Source organism: Dendropsophus ebraccatus, chromosome 13, assembly GCF_027789765.1.
Source record: "Dendropsophus ebraccatus isolate aDenEbr1 chromosome 13, aDenEbr1.pat, whole genome shotgun sequence".
NCBI classification, from domain to species: Eukaryota; Metazoa; Chordata; class Amphibia; order Anura; family Hylidae; genus Dendropsophus; species Dendropsophus ebraccatus.
Genome location: NC_091466.1, coordinates 8,387,510 through 8,406,706, shown reverse-complemented (window position 1 = coordinate 8,406,706; position 19,197 = coordinate 8,387,510). Strand labels below are relative to the sequence as shown.

General features: G+C 45.2%; 1 protein-coding gene across 1 annotated transcript in view; it reads right to left on the bottom strand.

Annotated features, from left to right (window-relative positions):
• Positions 1–516: 516 nt before the first annotated feature.
• The window catches only part of LOC138770402 (Fc receptor-like protein 3), a 33,860-nt gene continuing 15,179 nt past the window's right edge, over positions 517–19,197 (bottom strand). Inside the window, exons 7-14 of the mRNA XM_069949505.1 lie at positions 16,340–16,621; positions 15,599–15,916; positions 12,492–12,623; positions 12,370–12,391; positions 3,430–3,491; positions 1,619–1,693; positions 1,487–1,512; positions 517–645 (exon numbers count right to left, since the gene is read on the bottom strand). Of these exons, the coding sequence (XP_069805606.1) occupies positions 517–645; positions 1,487–1,512; positions 1,619–1,693; positions 3,430–3,491; positions 12,370–12,391; positions 12,492–12,623; positions 15,599–15,916; positions 16,340–16,621 (1,046 nt within the window). The remainder of the gene's footprint in view (positions 646–1,486; positions 1,513–1,618; positions 1,694–3,429; positions 3,492–12,369; positions 12,392–12,491; positions 12,624–15,598; positions 15,917–16,339; positions 16,622–19,197) is intronic.

The following is a 19,197-nucleotide window of genomic DNA, read 5'->3' as shown; positions in this document are numbered from 1 at the left end:
TTACATCCTCTGTGCTGCTAGGACTCTCCTATATGATTAGCACCCTCATCTCCTGACATCCTCTGTGCTGCTGTGACCTCCCCTATAAGATCAGCACCCTCCTCTCCTGATATTCTCTGTGCTGCTGTGACCTCCCCTATAAGATCAGCACCCTCCACTCCTGACATCCTCTGTGCTGCTGTGACCCTGTGAACTCCCCTATAAGATCAGCTCCCTCCTCTCCTGAAACCAGGTGGCAATATGTTTATTGGGGGCAGTGGAGGTGGGGTGGACAATGCTTACTGGGAGCAGCAAGGGACCAAACATTATGTTTATTGGGGCCAGCAGGGAGGGGAGGCAGGCAGTGTTTATTGGGGACAGTGTGTGTGTGTGGGGGGCAGTAGCGGAGTATAATGTGGGCGGATTGACGGGGGGGGGGGGGGGGGGGGCGCCAGGTTGGGTGGACAGCCCGGGGCCCAGGGTACATTTAATCCGCCACTGACGTCACTATGGGTTGGTAGAATCTTCTTGGGGAGATCAGCACTGAACTCCGGGAGGATGAAGGTTCTGGTAGAGATCAGTAGAATCCGCTCTCACTCCGGTTACTTCTGGATCTGTTGTCGGCTGAGAAAACGTGAGGGCAGAATATGTAACGGAGAATTCTTCCTAAGGGGAAAATCATAATTATACTGTTATCCAGTTTTCCGGGCTCTGTATATACTAGAGTGGCTCCTCTTTGGTCGGGGGTGACCTGGACTTGCTGAACTCTTTGGGTTTAGCAATGTTCTCCAAACCCGAATGTTCAACATTTGACTCCCGGCAGCTGAAGAAGTTGGACGGCGTCCTAGGGAGTCCTGGAAACCATGGATAGGCCATAGCCTGTGTCCGTGTTTTCTTGACATCCAACATCTTCAGCTGCCGGAAATCAAATGCAGAGCGCTAAATCCACTCAACACTAATCCTGAGCTGTCATATAACTCCTTTACCGGAGAAATCCCTTCTTCTCTCTTTCCCGAACGTATTTCCATATCATTCCAGAACATTCTCAGGCCGATAATAGCAGTAAGTTTAATACTTGTCTCAAAACGGAAATTAGACTCCAAACCACCTATACAGTCTCTATCACAGTCACAGTCTCTATCACAGTCTCTGTCACAGTCTGTATTACAGTCACAGTCTCTATCACAGTCACAAGTCTCTATTACAGTCATAGTCTCTATCACAGTCACAGTCTCTATCACAGTCTCTATCACAGTCTCTATCACAGTCACAGTCTCTGTCACAGTCTCTACCACAGTCACAGTCTCTATCACAGTCTCTGTCACAGTCTCTATCACAGTCACAGTCTTGAGATGTGCTGATCCATCACCCAGCACATACTGATCTTCTGTTTCAAAGAAAATCTAAAGAAAGCCGCTATAATCCAGGAACAGGAAGGCCGTTCCTTTTCAGAGATAACCTTTCGTAGGGTAATACTCTTCACATGATCACTCTTGTAGATACTTACGCTGCTTTTTCCTGGAGGTGAAGAAGCTGTAAGAAAAACATTGATCTATTATTAGAATGTGAGAAATATCACCAGTAATGGAAGGATTCTTCACAGTTACAGCAGGTAATGCATACAGACCCTGCCACTTACCTTCCTTCATCTGACTACTAGTAACTTGGGAATAACACACTTCATCTTCACACACAGCGAGATTCCTAGAGGAGGCTGATGAAAAGAGAAAAATATGGATATACCTGGGAAATCTGGGGTATTCTTTGCTCTGTTATAATTAGAATAGACATTACACTGGGGGAAGCTGTCTGTGTCACTAGTGCTGCAACCTCCCCTGATGTCTTTATAATGTATGTTATCATTAGAATAGACATAACACAGGGGGAAGCTGTCTGTGTCACTAGTGCAGCAGCCTCCCCTGATGTCTTTATAATGTATGTTACCATTAGAATAGACATAACACTGGGGGAAGCTGTCTGTGTCACTAGTGCAGCAGCCTCCCCTGATGTCTTTATAATGTTTGTTACCATTAGAATAGACATTACACTGGGGGAAGCTGTCTGTGTCACTAGTGCAGCAGCCTCCCCTGATGTCTGTATAATACATGTTACCATTAGAAGAGACATTAAGCTGGAGGAGCTGTCTGTGTCACTAGTGCTGCAGCCTCCCCTGATGTCTTTATAATGTATGTTATCATTAGAATAGACATAACACTGGGGGAAGCTGTCTGTGTCACTAGTGCAGCAGCCTCCCCTGATGTCTTTATAATGTATGTTACCATTAGAATAGACATAACACTGGGGGAAGCTGTCTGTGTCACTAGTGCAGCAACCTCCCCTGATGTCTGTATAATACATGTTACCATTAGAAGAGACATTAAGCTGGAGGAGCTGTCTGTGTCACTAGTGCTGTAGCACAGTGTATTAGAGAGAGCAGTGACTGATTGTTATCCTTATGCGCTCTGCTATACTGTCTGAAACAGGAACCTTCCTCCACTATTTTTTTTTTATAAAATGTGTGGGGATGTTTTTATTATAATATTTTTTTTCTCTCTGGTGGATTGTTTTTTTTACTCACTTTACAGGATCAGTAGTGGAAGCTGTCTGGTAGACTGCGTACATTACTAATCTAAGTGCTTACACTAACCCTCACATAATTACCCCAGTACCCACTGCCACAGGTATACTGGGAAGAGCTGGGTACCAGTAGTCCTGGAGCATCGAAAAATGGCACTCCTGGACTGAAACTGTAGCCGGCTATAAGTATAAGACTAATAAATAAATCTTCCTGCCCTGATATTACTAGGCTGTTTGGCTTTTACATGGCTGGTTATGGAAAATAGGGGGAACCCTACATGCTTGAAAAAATAAATAAATAAATAAAAAGTGTGTAACCCCATCCCCCTTTTTTTCCCCATAACCAGTCAGGGAAAAACCAAACAGTAGCAGCCTAGTAGTACCAGGGTGGGAAGAGCCATTTATTCTGTCCTTTACCAGTTTAATACTACCAGCCTGTTACAGCTCCAGACCAGGCGTGCCAATTATTGTCGTTCTACTACTACCGGTACCGCTACCGATGCTTCCTAGTATCCCTGTGGCAGTGGGTACTGGAGTGAGTACGTGGGTTTTAGCCATTTTACCGGCTAACACAAAGCCCCAGCTTAGTAATGGACCCCATCTATCAGACAGCTTTCACTACTAAGTCTCTACAATGCAGGAAAAATACCCCATAGAGATGGTTTTATTGCAATAAAAACATTGCCACGCCATATTATTAAAAAAAAAAAAATCTACCAATTATCGACTTGATCACCTCCAGGTGCCTGGCCTAGCAAGAAAGGTGTCAGATAGCAATCACTATTCCCTTAGTGGTAAATATGGCCCAGTACCATGACATTGACTTTAAAAGAAAGGATGAGAACTAGGACACCACATATTGGGGATTGTTACCGTTAATGTAGATGTAGTCTTCCTGGCCGTCGTCCACTGAACTTGCCGGCTTCTTTGTAATTCTTAACGACAATGAAAAGGGCGATATAGTCAGATGATTTCATGTTACAAAGCCACATTAAGGCGATGTTCACACACTGGTTTATGGCGGTATTGTACAGCTATAAATAACAGTTGTAATTTATAACAGTAAAAACTGCTGTTTTTCTCAACTACTTTTAGGCTGGGTTCACACTACGTATATTTCAGTCAGTGTTGTGGTCCTCATATTGCAACCAAAACCAGGAGTGGATTAAAAACACAGAAAGGATCTGTTCACACAATGTTGAAATTGAGTGGATGGCCGCCATTTAATGGCAAATATTTGCTGTTATTTTAGAACAACGGCTGTTATATTGAAATAATGGCCGTTATTTACTGTTATATGGCGGCCATCCACTCAATTTCAACATTGTGTGAACAGATCCTTTCTGTGTTTTTAATCCACTCCTGGTTTTGGTTGCAACATGAGGACCACAATACTGACTAAAATATACGTAGTGTGAACCCAGCCTCATGATCAGCTTTAAAGGCGAAGTCCTTTCCTGTCAAGAATCTGGGGAGATAATAACAAGCAACCCTTACTTACCTCTCCCCGTGCCCATGATGAGCAGCGTCAGGGCCGGCTCCAGGACCCCCCGCTGGAAGGAATTTCCCCCCCCCCCCCCCGAGTTGTGATGACATGGGAGAATGCCTGTCCCAGCTGATGGACAGCCCGCTTAGCCAATCAGTGACTGCAGTGGCGTCCCGCCCCAGTCCATCAGCCGGGGGTGACATCAGCTCTAATGGAGATCCCGGAGACCGGAGGCGGGGGTCCCGGAGCGGCGATCCAGTGCTGGAGAGGCACAAGGAGAGGTGAGTTGGTGGTTTTTTTATGTTCCCCCTACCCCTGAAGTTAGAAAAAAATTTCCCTTGGTCAGACTTCTCCTTTAAAGTACGGCCATATTTTTGAATGAAGTTCTTCTTTTGGAGCAATTCAACTGGTACAAATAGGCCCTTTATTTATCTTTTCCTATTAGCAAGTATTCCAGGCTGCTTTACACAGTATAAATGAGTGACACTTATGGGTAAGAAACATTTTAACACTATATTGCTAAGCAGTTTCTTAATCTATAACGTTAGGAGAGCTAAAGGGTCTCGGGTAAAAATACAGACTAAAATATGCGCATGGACATATACAGAACTTCTGTCACACAGAATCTAAATACAATACACGTAAACCCTTCTGGAATTGTATAACCATGAGCTTTTTTTTTGGTGACAGTACAGAGAGATTTGTTTTTGAAGATTTTTTTTTTTTTTTTTTTTTTAAATTCTTTATTCTTTTCCATTTAACCAATTCAACAATCTTACAAAAAGAAACATATGAATTAACATACCGTTTCATACATCAAGGGGAATATACACATTCCTCCCCATTTCCCCCCACCCCCTCCCCCCACAAAACCCCCCACCCTCCCTCCCCACCCAACCCCTGACCAGCCGTGAAGAAGATAGAGGGGAAGAGGAAAAAGCAAAAAGATGAGAAGAGAGAAGAAAAAAAAAAAAAAAAAAAAAAAAGGAAAATTTAATTTTGAGGCTTGTGATAAACCATAATAATATAACCACACCCGCACTTGTCATCCATCTTATCACATCCAATTTTTCCACATCCTGCTTAACCTTCCACCTCCCAAACCCTCCCCCCCCCACTTCGGGGGCTTCCATTCTCTTAATTTTGCTAACCTGATTAATCCATTCCTGTTTAGAAGGGCCTTCCGGGTTTAACCAATTCTTTAAAATTACTAATCTCGCTTGGAACAGAACAGCACTGACAAGGGCATATTGCTTCCCCATCACGCTGCTCTCTCCCAATACAGCACCTTCAAATCCAAGGGGTTCGCACAACACTCCCCTACCTTGAAGATCGCCCATGACCTCCAACCAGAACTTCCCAATCACTGGACATGACCAGAACATATGACTCAGACCGGCATCCTCCATATTACAACGAATACAAGCTGAGTCTTCTCTAAGCCCTATACGTTTCATTAATACGGGTGTGTAATAAGACCGATGTAAAATTTTAAACTGCATTAATTGATACTCCGGATTTGGAGATACTTTAGATATGCTACCAACAATGCTATCCCAAAACCCATCAGATAGTGTACCTATTTCCCTTTCCCATTGGTTCCTAAACCCACACAGTGCCATTCTATATTTTTGCTTCCCCAAAATTTTATAAATTTTAGAAATACGGTGCCTAGTGATATCAATACCCCTCAGCTGTTCAATGGCCTCGCTAAAATCTACTCTAAAGAGTTCTTTATCCTGGGTCTTAGCACAGGCGTTTTTCAGCTGAAAATATCTAAATCTGTGCCCCCAATCTTCACTATTACCCAACTCACACTCATCTTTAAGAACCCCCCCCTTGAAAAAATCTACCACTTTAAACTTATGTGTTTTTTTCCAAAAATTTTGTGTGGGAATTTTAGTAAACTCTTCAAAGCAATTATTATCCCATAATTCGGTGAAATCCAAACTACCCCTTACTCTGCAAATCCTTTTTATCTCTTTCCAGATTTTGGCTAAATGTGCCCCAAACCAATCTTTCCCCTGACTCTTAACTTGTATCCCCCCTGACTCGCATTGTGTAATGATATCTTTGTCCTGTTTAACCAAACCTTGATCCCTAAAAAAAGAAAGCGTCTTATTGTCCAATAGAAATGAAAACTGGGCGCTCAAGTAATATAGCCTAAAATCCGGTAAGTTCAGTCCGCCATCCTTTAACGTAGGACAAAAATGGGAGTATTTTAGTCTAGCTCTCTTTCTTCCCCAGATTCACCCATTCAAAACAACCTCCAGGCCTCGAAACCATTTATCTTTGATCCAGACCGGAGAGGCTGATAAATAGAAGTTAATCTGGGGGAGCACCACCATCTTTATTAATGCAATTCTAGATGACATCGAGATAGGTAATTTTCCCCATATCTTAGCTTTACCTTTAATCTTATCTAGGGCCTTCTTCAAATTACATTCTATAAACCTGCGGGGGTCCACCGTAATAGAAATCCCTAGGTAATCCAGTTCCTGTTCTGGCCTAAGAATCTTAAGTCCCTCCATGGATGAACTCAAATTCCCGACCAAAGGGAGGACTGATGACTTGGTCCAGTTTATCTCCAATCCCATAGGCCCTCCAATATTACGAAACCCTTCCACTATAATTGGTATACTTTCCCTGGGGTTGGAGACAAAGAGTAGCAGGTCATCCGCATAAAGAAGTATTTTCTCATCCTTACCTCTAACCCCAAAACCTTGAAATTTACAACAGCTACGCAACCATTCTGCCAGGGGCTCTATATATAAGCAAAATAAAGTGGGGGAGAGGGGGCATCCTTGTCTGGTACCTCTATTGATTTTAAAGGAGGAAGTCAGGACCCCATTAACATTGACTTTTGCCTGCGGGTTTTTATACATTAATTGTATCATGCGAATCAGGCCCTCACCAACGCCAAAAGCCCCCAAGGCCTTCCATAGGTACGACCATTCAACACGATCAAAAGCCTTGGTAGCATCCAATGCCACCAAGGCTCCATCGCTCCCTTCCGCAATCTGCAAATTAAGAAAGGTTCTCCTGATGTTGGTGAAGACCGTACGCCCCGGCCTAAAGCCGCTCTGGTCATCTGAGATCACATCCTCCAGAACGGAGTTTAACCTTCTGGTAACCAACTTAGAGAAGATTTTGTAGTCTGTATTGAGCAGCGAGATGGGGCGATATGCCTCCACCTCAACTGCTTCTTTCCCCTTCTTTTTGATAAGGGTGATGACTGCCTCCTCCATAGAGCCTGGTAACTCCCCCTGTTTACAGGATTCATTAAGAACCCTCAACAAAATTGGTAGCAGTACCTTAGAAAACCTACGATACAGTTCATATGGAAGGCCATCTGGGCCTGGTGCTGAGTTACCCTTAATTGAGGCCAGGGACTCTTCTAATTCTGTTAGAGTAATGGGCTGTTCCAGATAACACATCTTTTCCTCTGGAACCCTAGGCAGCTGTATATGTGCAAATAGATCATTATCTAAACCGACAAGATTAGGATTAGAGGATACATATAGACCTGAGAAGAAATCCACAAACCTATCCCTTATCTGGTCAGGATCAGTTGTCAAAGAGCCATCAAGGCCCCGGATAGCTTTAATTTCAGAAGATTCAGTCTGATTCAGAATCAAATTAGCAAGGAACCTCCCAGGTCTATTGCCTTCCCTATGCCGTTTCTTGTCAGAAAAGAGCATTTTATGGTGGGACTTCACCATCATATAATTAGCATACTCTTCTTGAGCTTTTTTTAATTTGTCTAAGTACTCCTCCCCCGGATTGGAAGAATATTCCTCCCGAGCTTTATCAATATTCTCTAGAAGTGCCTTTTCTTTAGCCACAAAGCTCTTTTTTTCCCTACATATTTCCTTGACATATAGCCCCCTCAAGAAGGCTTTCAAGGCATCCCACACTGACTGAATTTTGGCCGAACCCACATTGTGCTCCAAGAATATCTCAATTTCTTTTGCAATAAATTCTTCATTACCCAATAAAGAAAACCAATGCGGGTTCAGTCTAAACTGACGAATAGTGGCCCTTGCCATGCCCACCCCCCGTGTCTCCCAGATCAGAGGCGTGTGGTCGGAAATAGATTTAGGCGCATAACTTATATGACTAACCTCTCTTAGTCCACCTTGATTGCACAACAAGAGATCAATACGCGAAGCTGACTTATAGGCCGAGCTAAAACAGGAAAAAATATTGGTCGACGGATTTAACAATCTCCACACATCATACCAACCCCCTTCCTCCGTGAACCTCTTCAAAGGGGAGTTAACAATAATTTGCCTACAACTCGAAGACCGCCTATCCCTAGGCTCCATAACACAGTTGAAGTCCCCGGTTATAAACAAATTAATATAGTCCTTATCTTTAGTAAAATTACATAACTCCAGAAGTACGTCCACGGAAAAAGGGGGGGGAAGATATACAAAAGCCAAAATTGTACTTATCCCTTCCAGAATTCCCCAAATGAAAACAAATCTCCCTCTACTATCCGACCGATATCCCTTAATTTCAAGATCTACCTTCTTATGCACCATGACCGTCACCCCAGAGGAATATGAAGAACCAAATGAGTTTAATACGGTCGAGGTCCAGCCCTTTGAAATATACCGCACGGATTCACAGGTAAGGTGCGTCTCAAGAAGGCATACTATCGCCGGTAGATAGCTATTAATCCGATCAAATACACTAAACCTCTTGAGGCGATCACCTAGACCACGAACATTCCATGAGATAACCTTAACCATCTTAAATTAATCACGCATAGAAAGAACGAAGCTCCAGAAGAATAGACAAGGAAGAAAGGGAAGAAGGGAGAGAGAGAAGAGAGAAAAAAAAAAAAAAAAAGAGGGAAGAATCCCCTAACCTCTCCCCGGCTGATCCCCACCCGAATCCCCCCCCCTTCCCACCCCTTTTAACCCTTGCCAACATACCAAAGGTTCCTACTACTGCACCCTCCTCCCCCCCTGCTGCTCCCACCCTCCACTCCCCCCCCCTCCACCCCCCCCCCCCCAATTCAGCACCCGTCATTATAGGCCTCTCATGTATACAAAGTAAATAACAGGGGTACAAAGTCCTCTCATAGACCTTCCCTTTCCAACCAGTCAGAGGCTGATAAAGGGTCATTGAAAAACATAACATTATTGTTATACAAGATTCTAAGCCTGGCCGGGAACAACAAGGAGAACTTAATCTCGGCCTGATGTAGCCGTTTTTTAACCCCTGCGAAGCTTGCCCTTTGGGTTTGTGTGGCTCTGGAGAAGTCGGGGAAAAACGCCACCTTATTACCATTGAATTGTAAATCTCCCAAATTCCTCGTCTTCCTCAGAACCACATCTCTGTCCCCTGAACACAGAATTTTAGCTATTAACGTACGTGGGAGGGCACCAGGGGGTGGCGCTCTTGCAGGAACCCTATGTGCCCGTTCTATCCCAAATAATGGGGACAGCTCAGTCTCCCCTACCGTTTCTTTTATCCATTTTTGTAAGAACACTGTAGCATTGTTTCCCTCAGCCCCCTCCGGGAATCCCACTATCCTGAGATTACATCTTCGTGATCTATCCTCTAGTTCTTGCAGTTGGTCCTAATTTCTAGATTGTCTTTCCTCAGACCTTCCAATTCCCTATGTGAATGTTTCAGGGCTTGATCAATAGTAGGCATTTCTTTTTCTATTCCCATCACCCTGTCCTTAACTTTATTAAGATCATCTTTAATTAATGTAATATCAGACGAAACCTGGGATAGTTGGGAGGATAGCCCTGAGATGGCCCTGACACAATTCTGTACTTCAGCCAATATCTCACCTAGTTCTGGTTGGGGTGTACCTCCTCCCGCCTCCCCCTCCCCTTCGGTGCCCATATCTGCCAGTACTGAGTACCTAGTCCCAGGAGTATATAAATTAGAGACGAGGGATAGCCTATCTTTAGTACCAGACCTTTTCCCTGCCGGAGGGGTCTTTAAAAATTTGTCCAACCTGGTGCCCTCCCCCTTATCTCTCGGGGAACCTTTGGGAGCCCCTTTATTAGCTGGTTTAGGTGGCATAGTTGTAATAGCCTCGTTACAAAAAGGGGAGGGGAAAAGAAATAGACAGCTACTTGGAAACCTATTAAAAAACAAAATCCAACATCCCTAACTCTAGTATACACATATAATAGGGCAAATACTACTTTGTATAAAAGAGTACACACCAAGAATATAGGACATGCCCTTCAGACGTCCCAAATTGTAAAATTGTACATCACAAAAGATGGGCACATATAATAGGGTAAATATTGCTTCTATAAATAAACATGCCCACCATAAATATATGAAATGCCCATCAAAAACGCCCTAAATTATAAAAATTTTACAGCACAGACAATGTCACAGCCCTCAATTCTGCCTGCAAAAGCAAGATCAAGGTTCAGTCCCACACAGCGTTAATCCCCATGCATAGGATGCAGTCCAGTGACCTTAGGATAGAGTTTGTACAGCTTCCAATGAAGAGACGGCCTTTAATGCAGCCTTATGACCAGCGAGGTTCAGTCGGGCCCCTGTAGGACCTGGAAAAAAGTATATATATATAGCCATAAGTCCGCGAGCTCCATTACAGCGGTGGGCAAAGGGAAAGAGGAAGCCACCACTAGCCCTCATGATATATAGATTTATAGGTTTATAGATTTGTGGAGGAAAAGGAGGGGGAGGGGGGGGACCTCAATAAGAGTGTGGATACCTTCCAGCCAGCATGTTACAATCTCCCATTTAAAACACGGTGCCCAGACATCCTGGAGCATACATTTCAGATGCAGTTTTCCACGGTACAGCTTATCTTCCCCCTCTCAAACTGAACATCCATCGGACTAGTAATAGGGCTCGTGATAGAGCATCAAGGGAGTGCTAACCGAGTTGTTCAATGTTCAAAGTCACGCCACTTATGCTCCTATGACAGAAGCCAAACCAGTTGTTGTTAGTGGCAAGTCCTTCTTTGATAATCCCAGAATCAAAAAACAGGAATACACCACAGTACCTCAGAGCTCCTCAAGTCCCATGAACTGAAATATTCAATATTCAAAGTCACGCCACTTATGCTCCTATAACAGAAGCCAAACCAGATGTTGTTAGTGGCAAGTCCTTCTTTGATAATCCCACAATCCAAAACCAAGAATACATCACAGTACCTCAGTGCTCTTTAAGTCCCATGCGTTCCTGTGCAGGTCTCAAAATGGTGGAGGGTGTTTGTAGCTTTCCCCAGATGGCCTGCTCTTATATGTGATCACTCCATCAGACTCAGACCAGGCATACCGAGTGCCGAGCATCCACCGACACCTGGGGACGCCGCACCCGGATACCACCACCATCCGCTGTCTCAGCCTGCCACCAGGCACCCCCATATGAGCCACGCAGGGGCTCTCCCCCTCCTACCCTCCACCTTGCTCCATGCTCCAAGGGACTCCACTCGGCACTCCACTCGTCTAGGCTGCCTTTCCCAGCCTTCTCAACCTCCATGTGACGTCCTCAGCCGGGTCACGTGACTCCGCTCCTCCACCTCCAGCAGGGTCCCGAAGGCCGTCCTCCCCGGCGAGACCGCGACCCATCACTGCCGCCTCAAGCCAGCCTCCTCTCCCAATGCCACCGGCCGCCGCGCCTCCCGGAGTCACCAAGAGCACGACTCGCCCTGGCAGATAAGCGGACCGACGGGTAGGGGAACATTCATGCTGCGGGAGGGAGGGACGGGGGGGAAGGGGGAATCCGGAGAGTGTTCACCTCCGCAGGGAGGATCGCAGCGGCGTTACGTCGTGCCGCACATGCTCCTCTCCTTTATTTATCTTTTACTTAAACAAACTCGTGAACAAGTATTTATTGATTTTTTTTATAAAAACAGGTGAAGAATAATTAGCATATTTATTATTTTTACACCCGCACACAATTACTGCCGTTTCTCTACACTCTGGGGGAGATTTATCAAACATGGTGTAAAGTGAAACTGTCTCAGTTGCCCCTAGCAACCAATCAGATTCCACCTTTCATTTTCCAGAGAATCTGTGAGGAATGAAAGGTGGAATCTGATTGGTTGCTAGGGGCAACTGAGCCAGTCTCACTTTACACCATGTTTGATAAATCTCCCCCCACATAATTTTCACTCAATTTTACAGCCTTATTTTGCTATTATTTTACTGTGTTCGAACATAGCCTTCAGCTACAGACGTAGTCACAAATGTAATTAACAATACGGCTGTATTTTTGCCTCAAAATGACGTCCGTCAAAAAATACAGCTGAAAACAAGTGTTGTGAACCTAGCCTTACACTCATCCCATATAAAGCACACAAAGCCGCTCACCTCGCCTGCTCTTTAGTCGTTTCTAAAAGAGACAAAAAGCGAAAAACATAAAAATCACAATAAAAACTGTAAAAATAAATAAACAGATCAAAAATGCACAAAATATTAATAAATAAAATGACCTGTTTTGAGTTGTTGTCGGGCGCGGCTTCGGAATAAAGAGGCCACGTTGTGTCTATACATAACACCCAGGGCGGCCGCGAGAACAGTCAACAGCACAACCCCCAGCACAGTAAACAGGACGCTGCTTCCTGCTAGAAGGAGATTGGTGAAGTGATTAGACATAGGCCATAAATAACAAAAAAAAAACTAAAAAAATAGGTTATTCAAGCTATAAATGGGTATATGGAAGGCAGTATCAAAAAAACTTAATTTTGCATTAACCCTTAGAGGACCGGGCCAATTTAAATTTTTGCGTTTTCGTTTTTCCCTCCTTGTGTTTAAAAGGCCATAGCACTTGCATTTTTCCACCTAGAAACCCCCATGACCCCTTATTTTTTGCGCCACTAATTGTACTTTGCAATGACAGGCTGGATTTTTGCATAAAGTACACTGCGCAACCAGAAAATAATTCAAAGTGTGGTGAAATAAAACAAAAAAAACGCATTTCTTTAATTAGTTTTTTCTTTCATTTTTACGCCATTCGCCCTGGGGTAAAACTTACTTGTTATGCATGTTCCTCAAGTCGTTACGATTACTATGATATATAACATGTATAACTTATATTGTATCTGATGGTTGTAAAAAATTCAAACCATTGTTAACAAATATATGTTCCTTAAAACCGCTCCATTCCCCGGCTTATAGCGCTTTTATCCATTGGTCTATGGGGCTGTGTCAGGTGTCATTTTTTGCGCCATGATGTGATCTTTCTATCGGTACCTTGATTGCGCATATACAACTTTTTGATCGCTTTTTATTACATTTTTTCTGGATTTGATGCAACCAAAAATGCGCAATTTTGCACTTTGGGATTTTTTTGCACTGACGCCGTTTACCGTACGAGATCAGGAATGTGATAAAATAATAGTTCGGGCGATTACGCACGCGGCGATAGCAAACATGTTTATTTATTTATTTATTTGTTTACTTTTATTTAAAACCTGGGAAAAGGGGGGTGATTCAGACTTTTATTAGGGGAGGGGGCTTTTATTATTAATGACACTTTAATTTGTACGTTTACACTTATACTAGAAGGGTTAGGGTTATTCCCCCTGGGGTTAGGGTTATTCCCCCTGGGGTTAGGGTTATTCTCCCTGGGGTTAGGGTTATTCCCCCTGGGGTTAGGGTTATTCCCCCCCTGGGGTTAGGGTTATTCTCCCCTGGGGTTAGGGTTATTCCCCCCTGGGGTTGGGGTTATTCCCCCTGGGGTTAGGGTTATTCCCCCTGGAGTTAGGGTTATTCCCCTTGGGGTTAGGGTTATTCCCCCCTGGGGTTAGGGTTATTCCCCCTGGGGTTAGGGGTATTCCCCCCCCTGGGGTTAGGGTTATTCCCCCTGGGGTTAGGGTTATTCGCCCCAGGGGTTAGGGTTATTCCCCCTGGGGTTAGGGTTATTCCCCCTGGGATTAGGTTTATTCCCCCCTGGGGTTAGGGTTATTCCCCCCTGGGGTTAGGGTTATTTCTCCCCTAGGGTTAGGGTTATTCTCCCCTGGGGTTAGGGTTATTTCCCCCGGGGTTAGGGTTATTCCCCCTGGGGTTAGGGTTGTTCCCCCCTGGGGTTAGGGTTATTCCCCCTGGGTTTAGGGTTATTCCCCCTGGGGTTAGGGTTATTCCCCCCTGGGGTTAGGGTTATTCCCCCTGGGGTTAGGGTTATTCCCCCCTGGGGTTAGGGTTATTCCCCCCTGGGCTTAGGGTTATTCCCCCTGGGGTTAGGGTTATTCCCCCCTGGGGTTAGGGTTATTCCCCCTGGGGTTAGGGTTATTCCCCCCTGGGGTCAGGGTTATTCCCCCCTGGGGTTAGGGTTATTCCCCCTGGGGTTAGGGTTATTCCCCCCCTGGGCTTAGGGTTATTCCCCCTGGGGTTAGGGTTATTCCCCCTGGGGTTAGGGTTATTCCCCCCTGGGGTTAGGGTTATTCTCCCTGGGCTTAGGGTTATTCCCCCCTGGGGTTAGGGTTATTCTCCCCTGGGGTTAGGGTTATTCCCCCTGGGGTTAGGGGTATTCCCCCCCCTGGGGTTAGGGTTATTCCCCCTGGGGTTAGGGTTATTCCCCCCTGGGGTTAGGGTTATTCCCTCTGGGGTTAGGGTTATTCCCTCTGGGGTTAGGGTTATTCCCCCCTAGGGTTAGGGTTATTCTCCCCTGGGGTTAGGGTTATTCCCCCTGGGGTTAGGGTTATTCCCCCTGGGGTTAGGGTTATTTCCCCGGGGTTAGGGTTATTCCCCCTGGGGTTAGGGTTATTCCCCCCTGGGGTTAGGGTTATTCCCTCTGGGGTTAGGATTATTCCCCCCCTAGGGTTAGGGTTATTCTCCCCTGGGGTTAGGGTTATTCTCCCCTGGGGTTAGGGTTATTCCCCCCTGGGGTTAGGGTTATTCCCCCCTGGGGTTAGGGTTATTCCCCCTGGGGTTAGGGTTATTCCCCCCTGGGGTTAGGGTTATTCCCTCTGGGGTTAGGGTTATTCCCCCCCTAGGGTTAGGGTTATTCCCCCCTGGGGTTGGGGTTATTCCCCCTGTGGTTGGGGTTGTTCCCCCTGGGGTTAGAGTTATTCCCCCCTGGAGGCGGCCCTGGATGTACTGGTACGTCCAGGGTCGCCTAGGGGTTAGAAGGAGACTTCAATAATAAATAAATTGTCTTGTTGATGAGAACTTAAAGGGAAACTCCAGCAAATAAATAAATAAAAGTTATACAGATTTGTATATTACTTCCATTGACAAATCTCCAGTCTCCCAGTACTTATCAGCTGCTGTATGTCCTGCAGGAAGTGAGTGGTGTATTCTCTCCAGTCTGACACAGTGCTCTCTGCTGCCACCTCTGTCCATGTCAGGAACTGTCCAGAACAGGAGAGGTTTCTATGGGGATTTGCTGCTGCTCTGGACAGTTCCTGACATGGACAGAGGTGGCAGCAGAGAGCACTATGTCCGACTGGAAGGAATACTCCCACTTCCTGCAGGACATACAGCAGCTGATAAGTACTGGAAGACTTGGGATTTTTTTTTTTTCCCTCCAGACTACCCCTTTAATTTAGTTTAGTTTTTTGGTTTAGTCATGTTGTTATAGTCACATGATGCTCCTCACCAGCTGGGCTCGGCTCCAGGTCGTTGATGGTCCAGGGGGCGCTCAGGGCGGAGAAGGTCCTGTTGGGTGGTAATGTGTTGCTGGCTTTACACCGATACGTTCCTCTGTGATGACTCTGAAGAGAATCAATATACAGACGCTTCCGGTCGTCCGTCAGCCGGTAGAACACGGACCCTTCTTCTATTACGTCCTCATTGTGGAGCCATAGAAATGACGGGGAGGAGCCGCGCTGGACCGAGCAGGTGAAAGTTACCTGATGACCGATGACATAATCCTCCTCACTGCTGTCCGTCGTAACGGAGATATCGTCCACCGGGTCTGTATCAACCAAAAATACCATAGAGGGAGAAAGACAGGGCTGAGATAGTAGGTGTCCATGTAATGACCCCCCAGCTGCCATAAATGGACCTGTTGTTGTCTATGTCCATGAGGCTTGCTGTAAAGCATGTCACTAACTGCTGTAAAGAAAAACTCCAGCAAGATGGCAGCCACCATAACAATATACAAAAAGTGAAAAAAATAAAAATTACAGTCAGAAAATAGACACAGAATAGAATAAAAGAACACGTTTAGTATCGGACTCTAATCAGTAAAAGAAAATCTTGGCGACACCTTCCCTTTAAGAGGTCAAGAGGTCAAGAAAGATTAAAGCAATGACTAAAACCTCAAAAACATCTCAAAAGTCGTATTTTGTTTCATCTACAACATTTCCTAATGAGATATAATGTATCCAGTACTCACCCACGATGAGCACAGTCACCACCTCACTGGGCCGCGCCATTGGTGCCATGTCATTCCTACAGTCACAGTGGTAGGGTCCGGTCATGGCCGCTGACCTGATGACCTGGGTCAGTTCTCCTCTTCTCTCCTGGTAGACGGTAACATTTCCCAGTAAGGTCCCATTGTGATAGAATCGGTAGTGGATAGGAGGTAATCCCCCGGAGGACTCACACCGCAGGGTAACCTCATCGCCCACCGCCGCATTATCCGGTGAGATCGCCAGTCGGGGCTGCTCCACTGCAACTATGGGGGGGGGCGGAGCTGAGTATTATACAATGTATTACTAGTTATTACACCGCCACCTACTGTATATACACACCACCACCTATATACTCGCCACCTATATACACACCACCTATATACACCACCACCTATATACACCCCCCACCTATATACACCCCCCCATCTATATACACCCCCCACCTATATACACCCCCCTACCTATATACACCCCCACCTATATACACACCACCACCTATATACACCACCACCTATATACACACTGCCACCTATATACACACCACCACCTATATACACACCACCACCTATATACACACCACCTATATACACCCCCCACCTATATACACCCCCCACCTATATACACACCCCCATCTATATACACCCCCCACCTATATACACCCCCCTACCTATATACACCCCCACCTATATACACACCACCACCTATATACACCACCACCTATATACACACTGCCACCTATATACACACCACCTATATACACCCCCACCTATATACACACCCCCATCTATATACACACCACCTATATACACACCACCTATATACACACCCCCACCTATATACACACCCCCACCTATATACACACCCCCACCTATATACACCGCCACCTATATACACCCCCCCACCTGTATACACACCACCTATATACACACCATCACCTATATACACAACACCACCTATATACACACCACCACCTATATACACACCACCTATATACACCCCCCCACCTATATACACACCGCCACCTATATACACACCACCAGCTATATACACACCACCTATATACACACCACCTATATACACCCCCCACCTATATACACACCACCTATATACACACCACCTATATACACACCCCCACCTATATACACACCACCTATATATACACACCACCACCTATATACACACTGCCACCTATATACACACTGCCACCTATATACACACCACCACCTATATACACACTGCCACCTATATACACACCACCACCTATATACTCACCACCTATATACACACCACCACCTATATACACACCCCCTATATACACACCACCTATATACACCCCCCCACCTATATACACATCACCTATATACACACCATCTATATACACACCACCTATATACACACCACCATCTATATACACACCACCTATATACACCCCCCCACCTATATACAAACCCCCTATATACACACCATCTATATACACACCACCTATATACACACCACCTATATACACACCACCTATATACACACCCCCACCTATATACACACCCCCACCTATATACACACCCCCTATATACACACCGCCACCTATATACACACCACCTATATACACCCCCCCACCTATATACACACCACCTATATACACACCATCTATATACACACCACCTATATACACCCCCCCACCTATATACAAACCCCCTATATACACACCATCTATATACACACCACCACCTATATACACACCACCTATATACACACCACCTATATACACACCCCCACCTATATACACACCCCCACCTATATACACACCACCTATATACACACCACCTATATACACACCACCACCTATATACTCACCACCTATATACACCCCCCCCACCTATATACACACCACCTATATACCCCCCCCACCTATATACACACCCCCACCTATATACACACCACCTATATACACACACCCTATATACACACCACCACCTATATACACACCACCTATATACACACCACCACCTATATACACACCACCACCTATATACACACCACCTATATACACACCACCAGGGGCGTAGCTAATGTCTCCTGGGCCCTGGTGCGAGAGGCCAACTTGGGCCCCCCCCCCCCCTCCTTTCACGACCAAGTGATGCTATTGTGTGTGTGTGTATATATATATATATACACACACAGTGGTGCCTTGGATTATGAGCATAATTCGTTCCAGGACCGTGCTTGTAATCCAAATCCACTCTTAAACCAAAGCAAATTTTCCTATAAGAAATCATGTAAATGCAGACAATTGGTTCCGCACCCCAAATATATTTATTATTCTGTACTGTACAGTAATGGAGAGGATGGGAAACACAAGGGCTGACAGAGACTGCAGGGAGCATGAAGGAATGAGCAGTACAGATGTGGGCACATACATGCAGCACTCTCTGTCCGGGGAGAGAGGGGTTACAGCTATGGAGAGATTACCCCCCCCCCCACAGTCCTGTCCCCTGATGTAAGCCCCAGCCTGAAGGGGATCTGCTATGATTTGGAAGGTGTTTAGAGTACAGTGCTGTAGACCCCGCTATGCAGGCCATGCCCCTTCTCCACTCGCGCCCCCACCCAATACAGGAAGTTCTTAAACCAAAGCAATGTTCTTAAACCAAGTCACAATTTTGAAAAACTGTGAGCTCTTAAACCAAAACGCTCTTAAACGAAGTTACTCTTAACCAAGGTACCACTGTATGTATGTATATATATATATATATATATATATATATATATATATATATATATATATATATATATATATATATATATACACACACACACACCAAGACAGATATTACCTATTACCGCC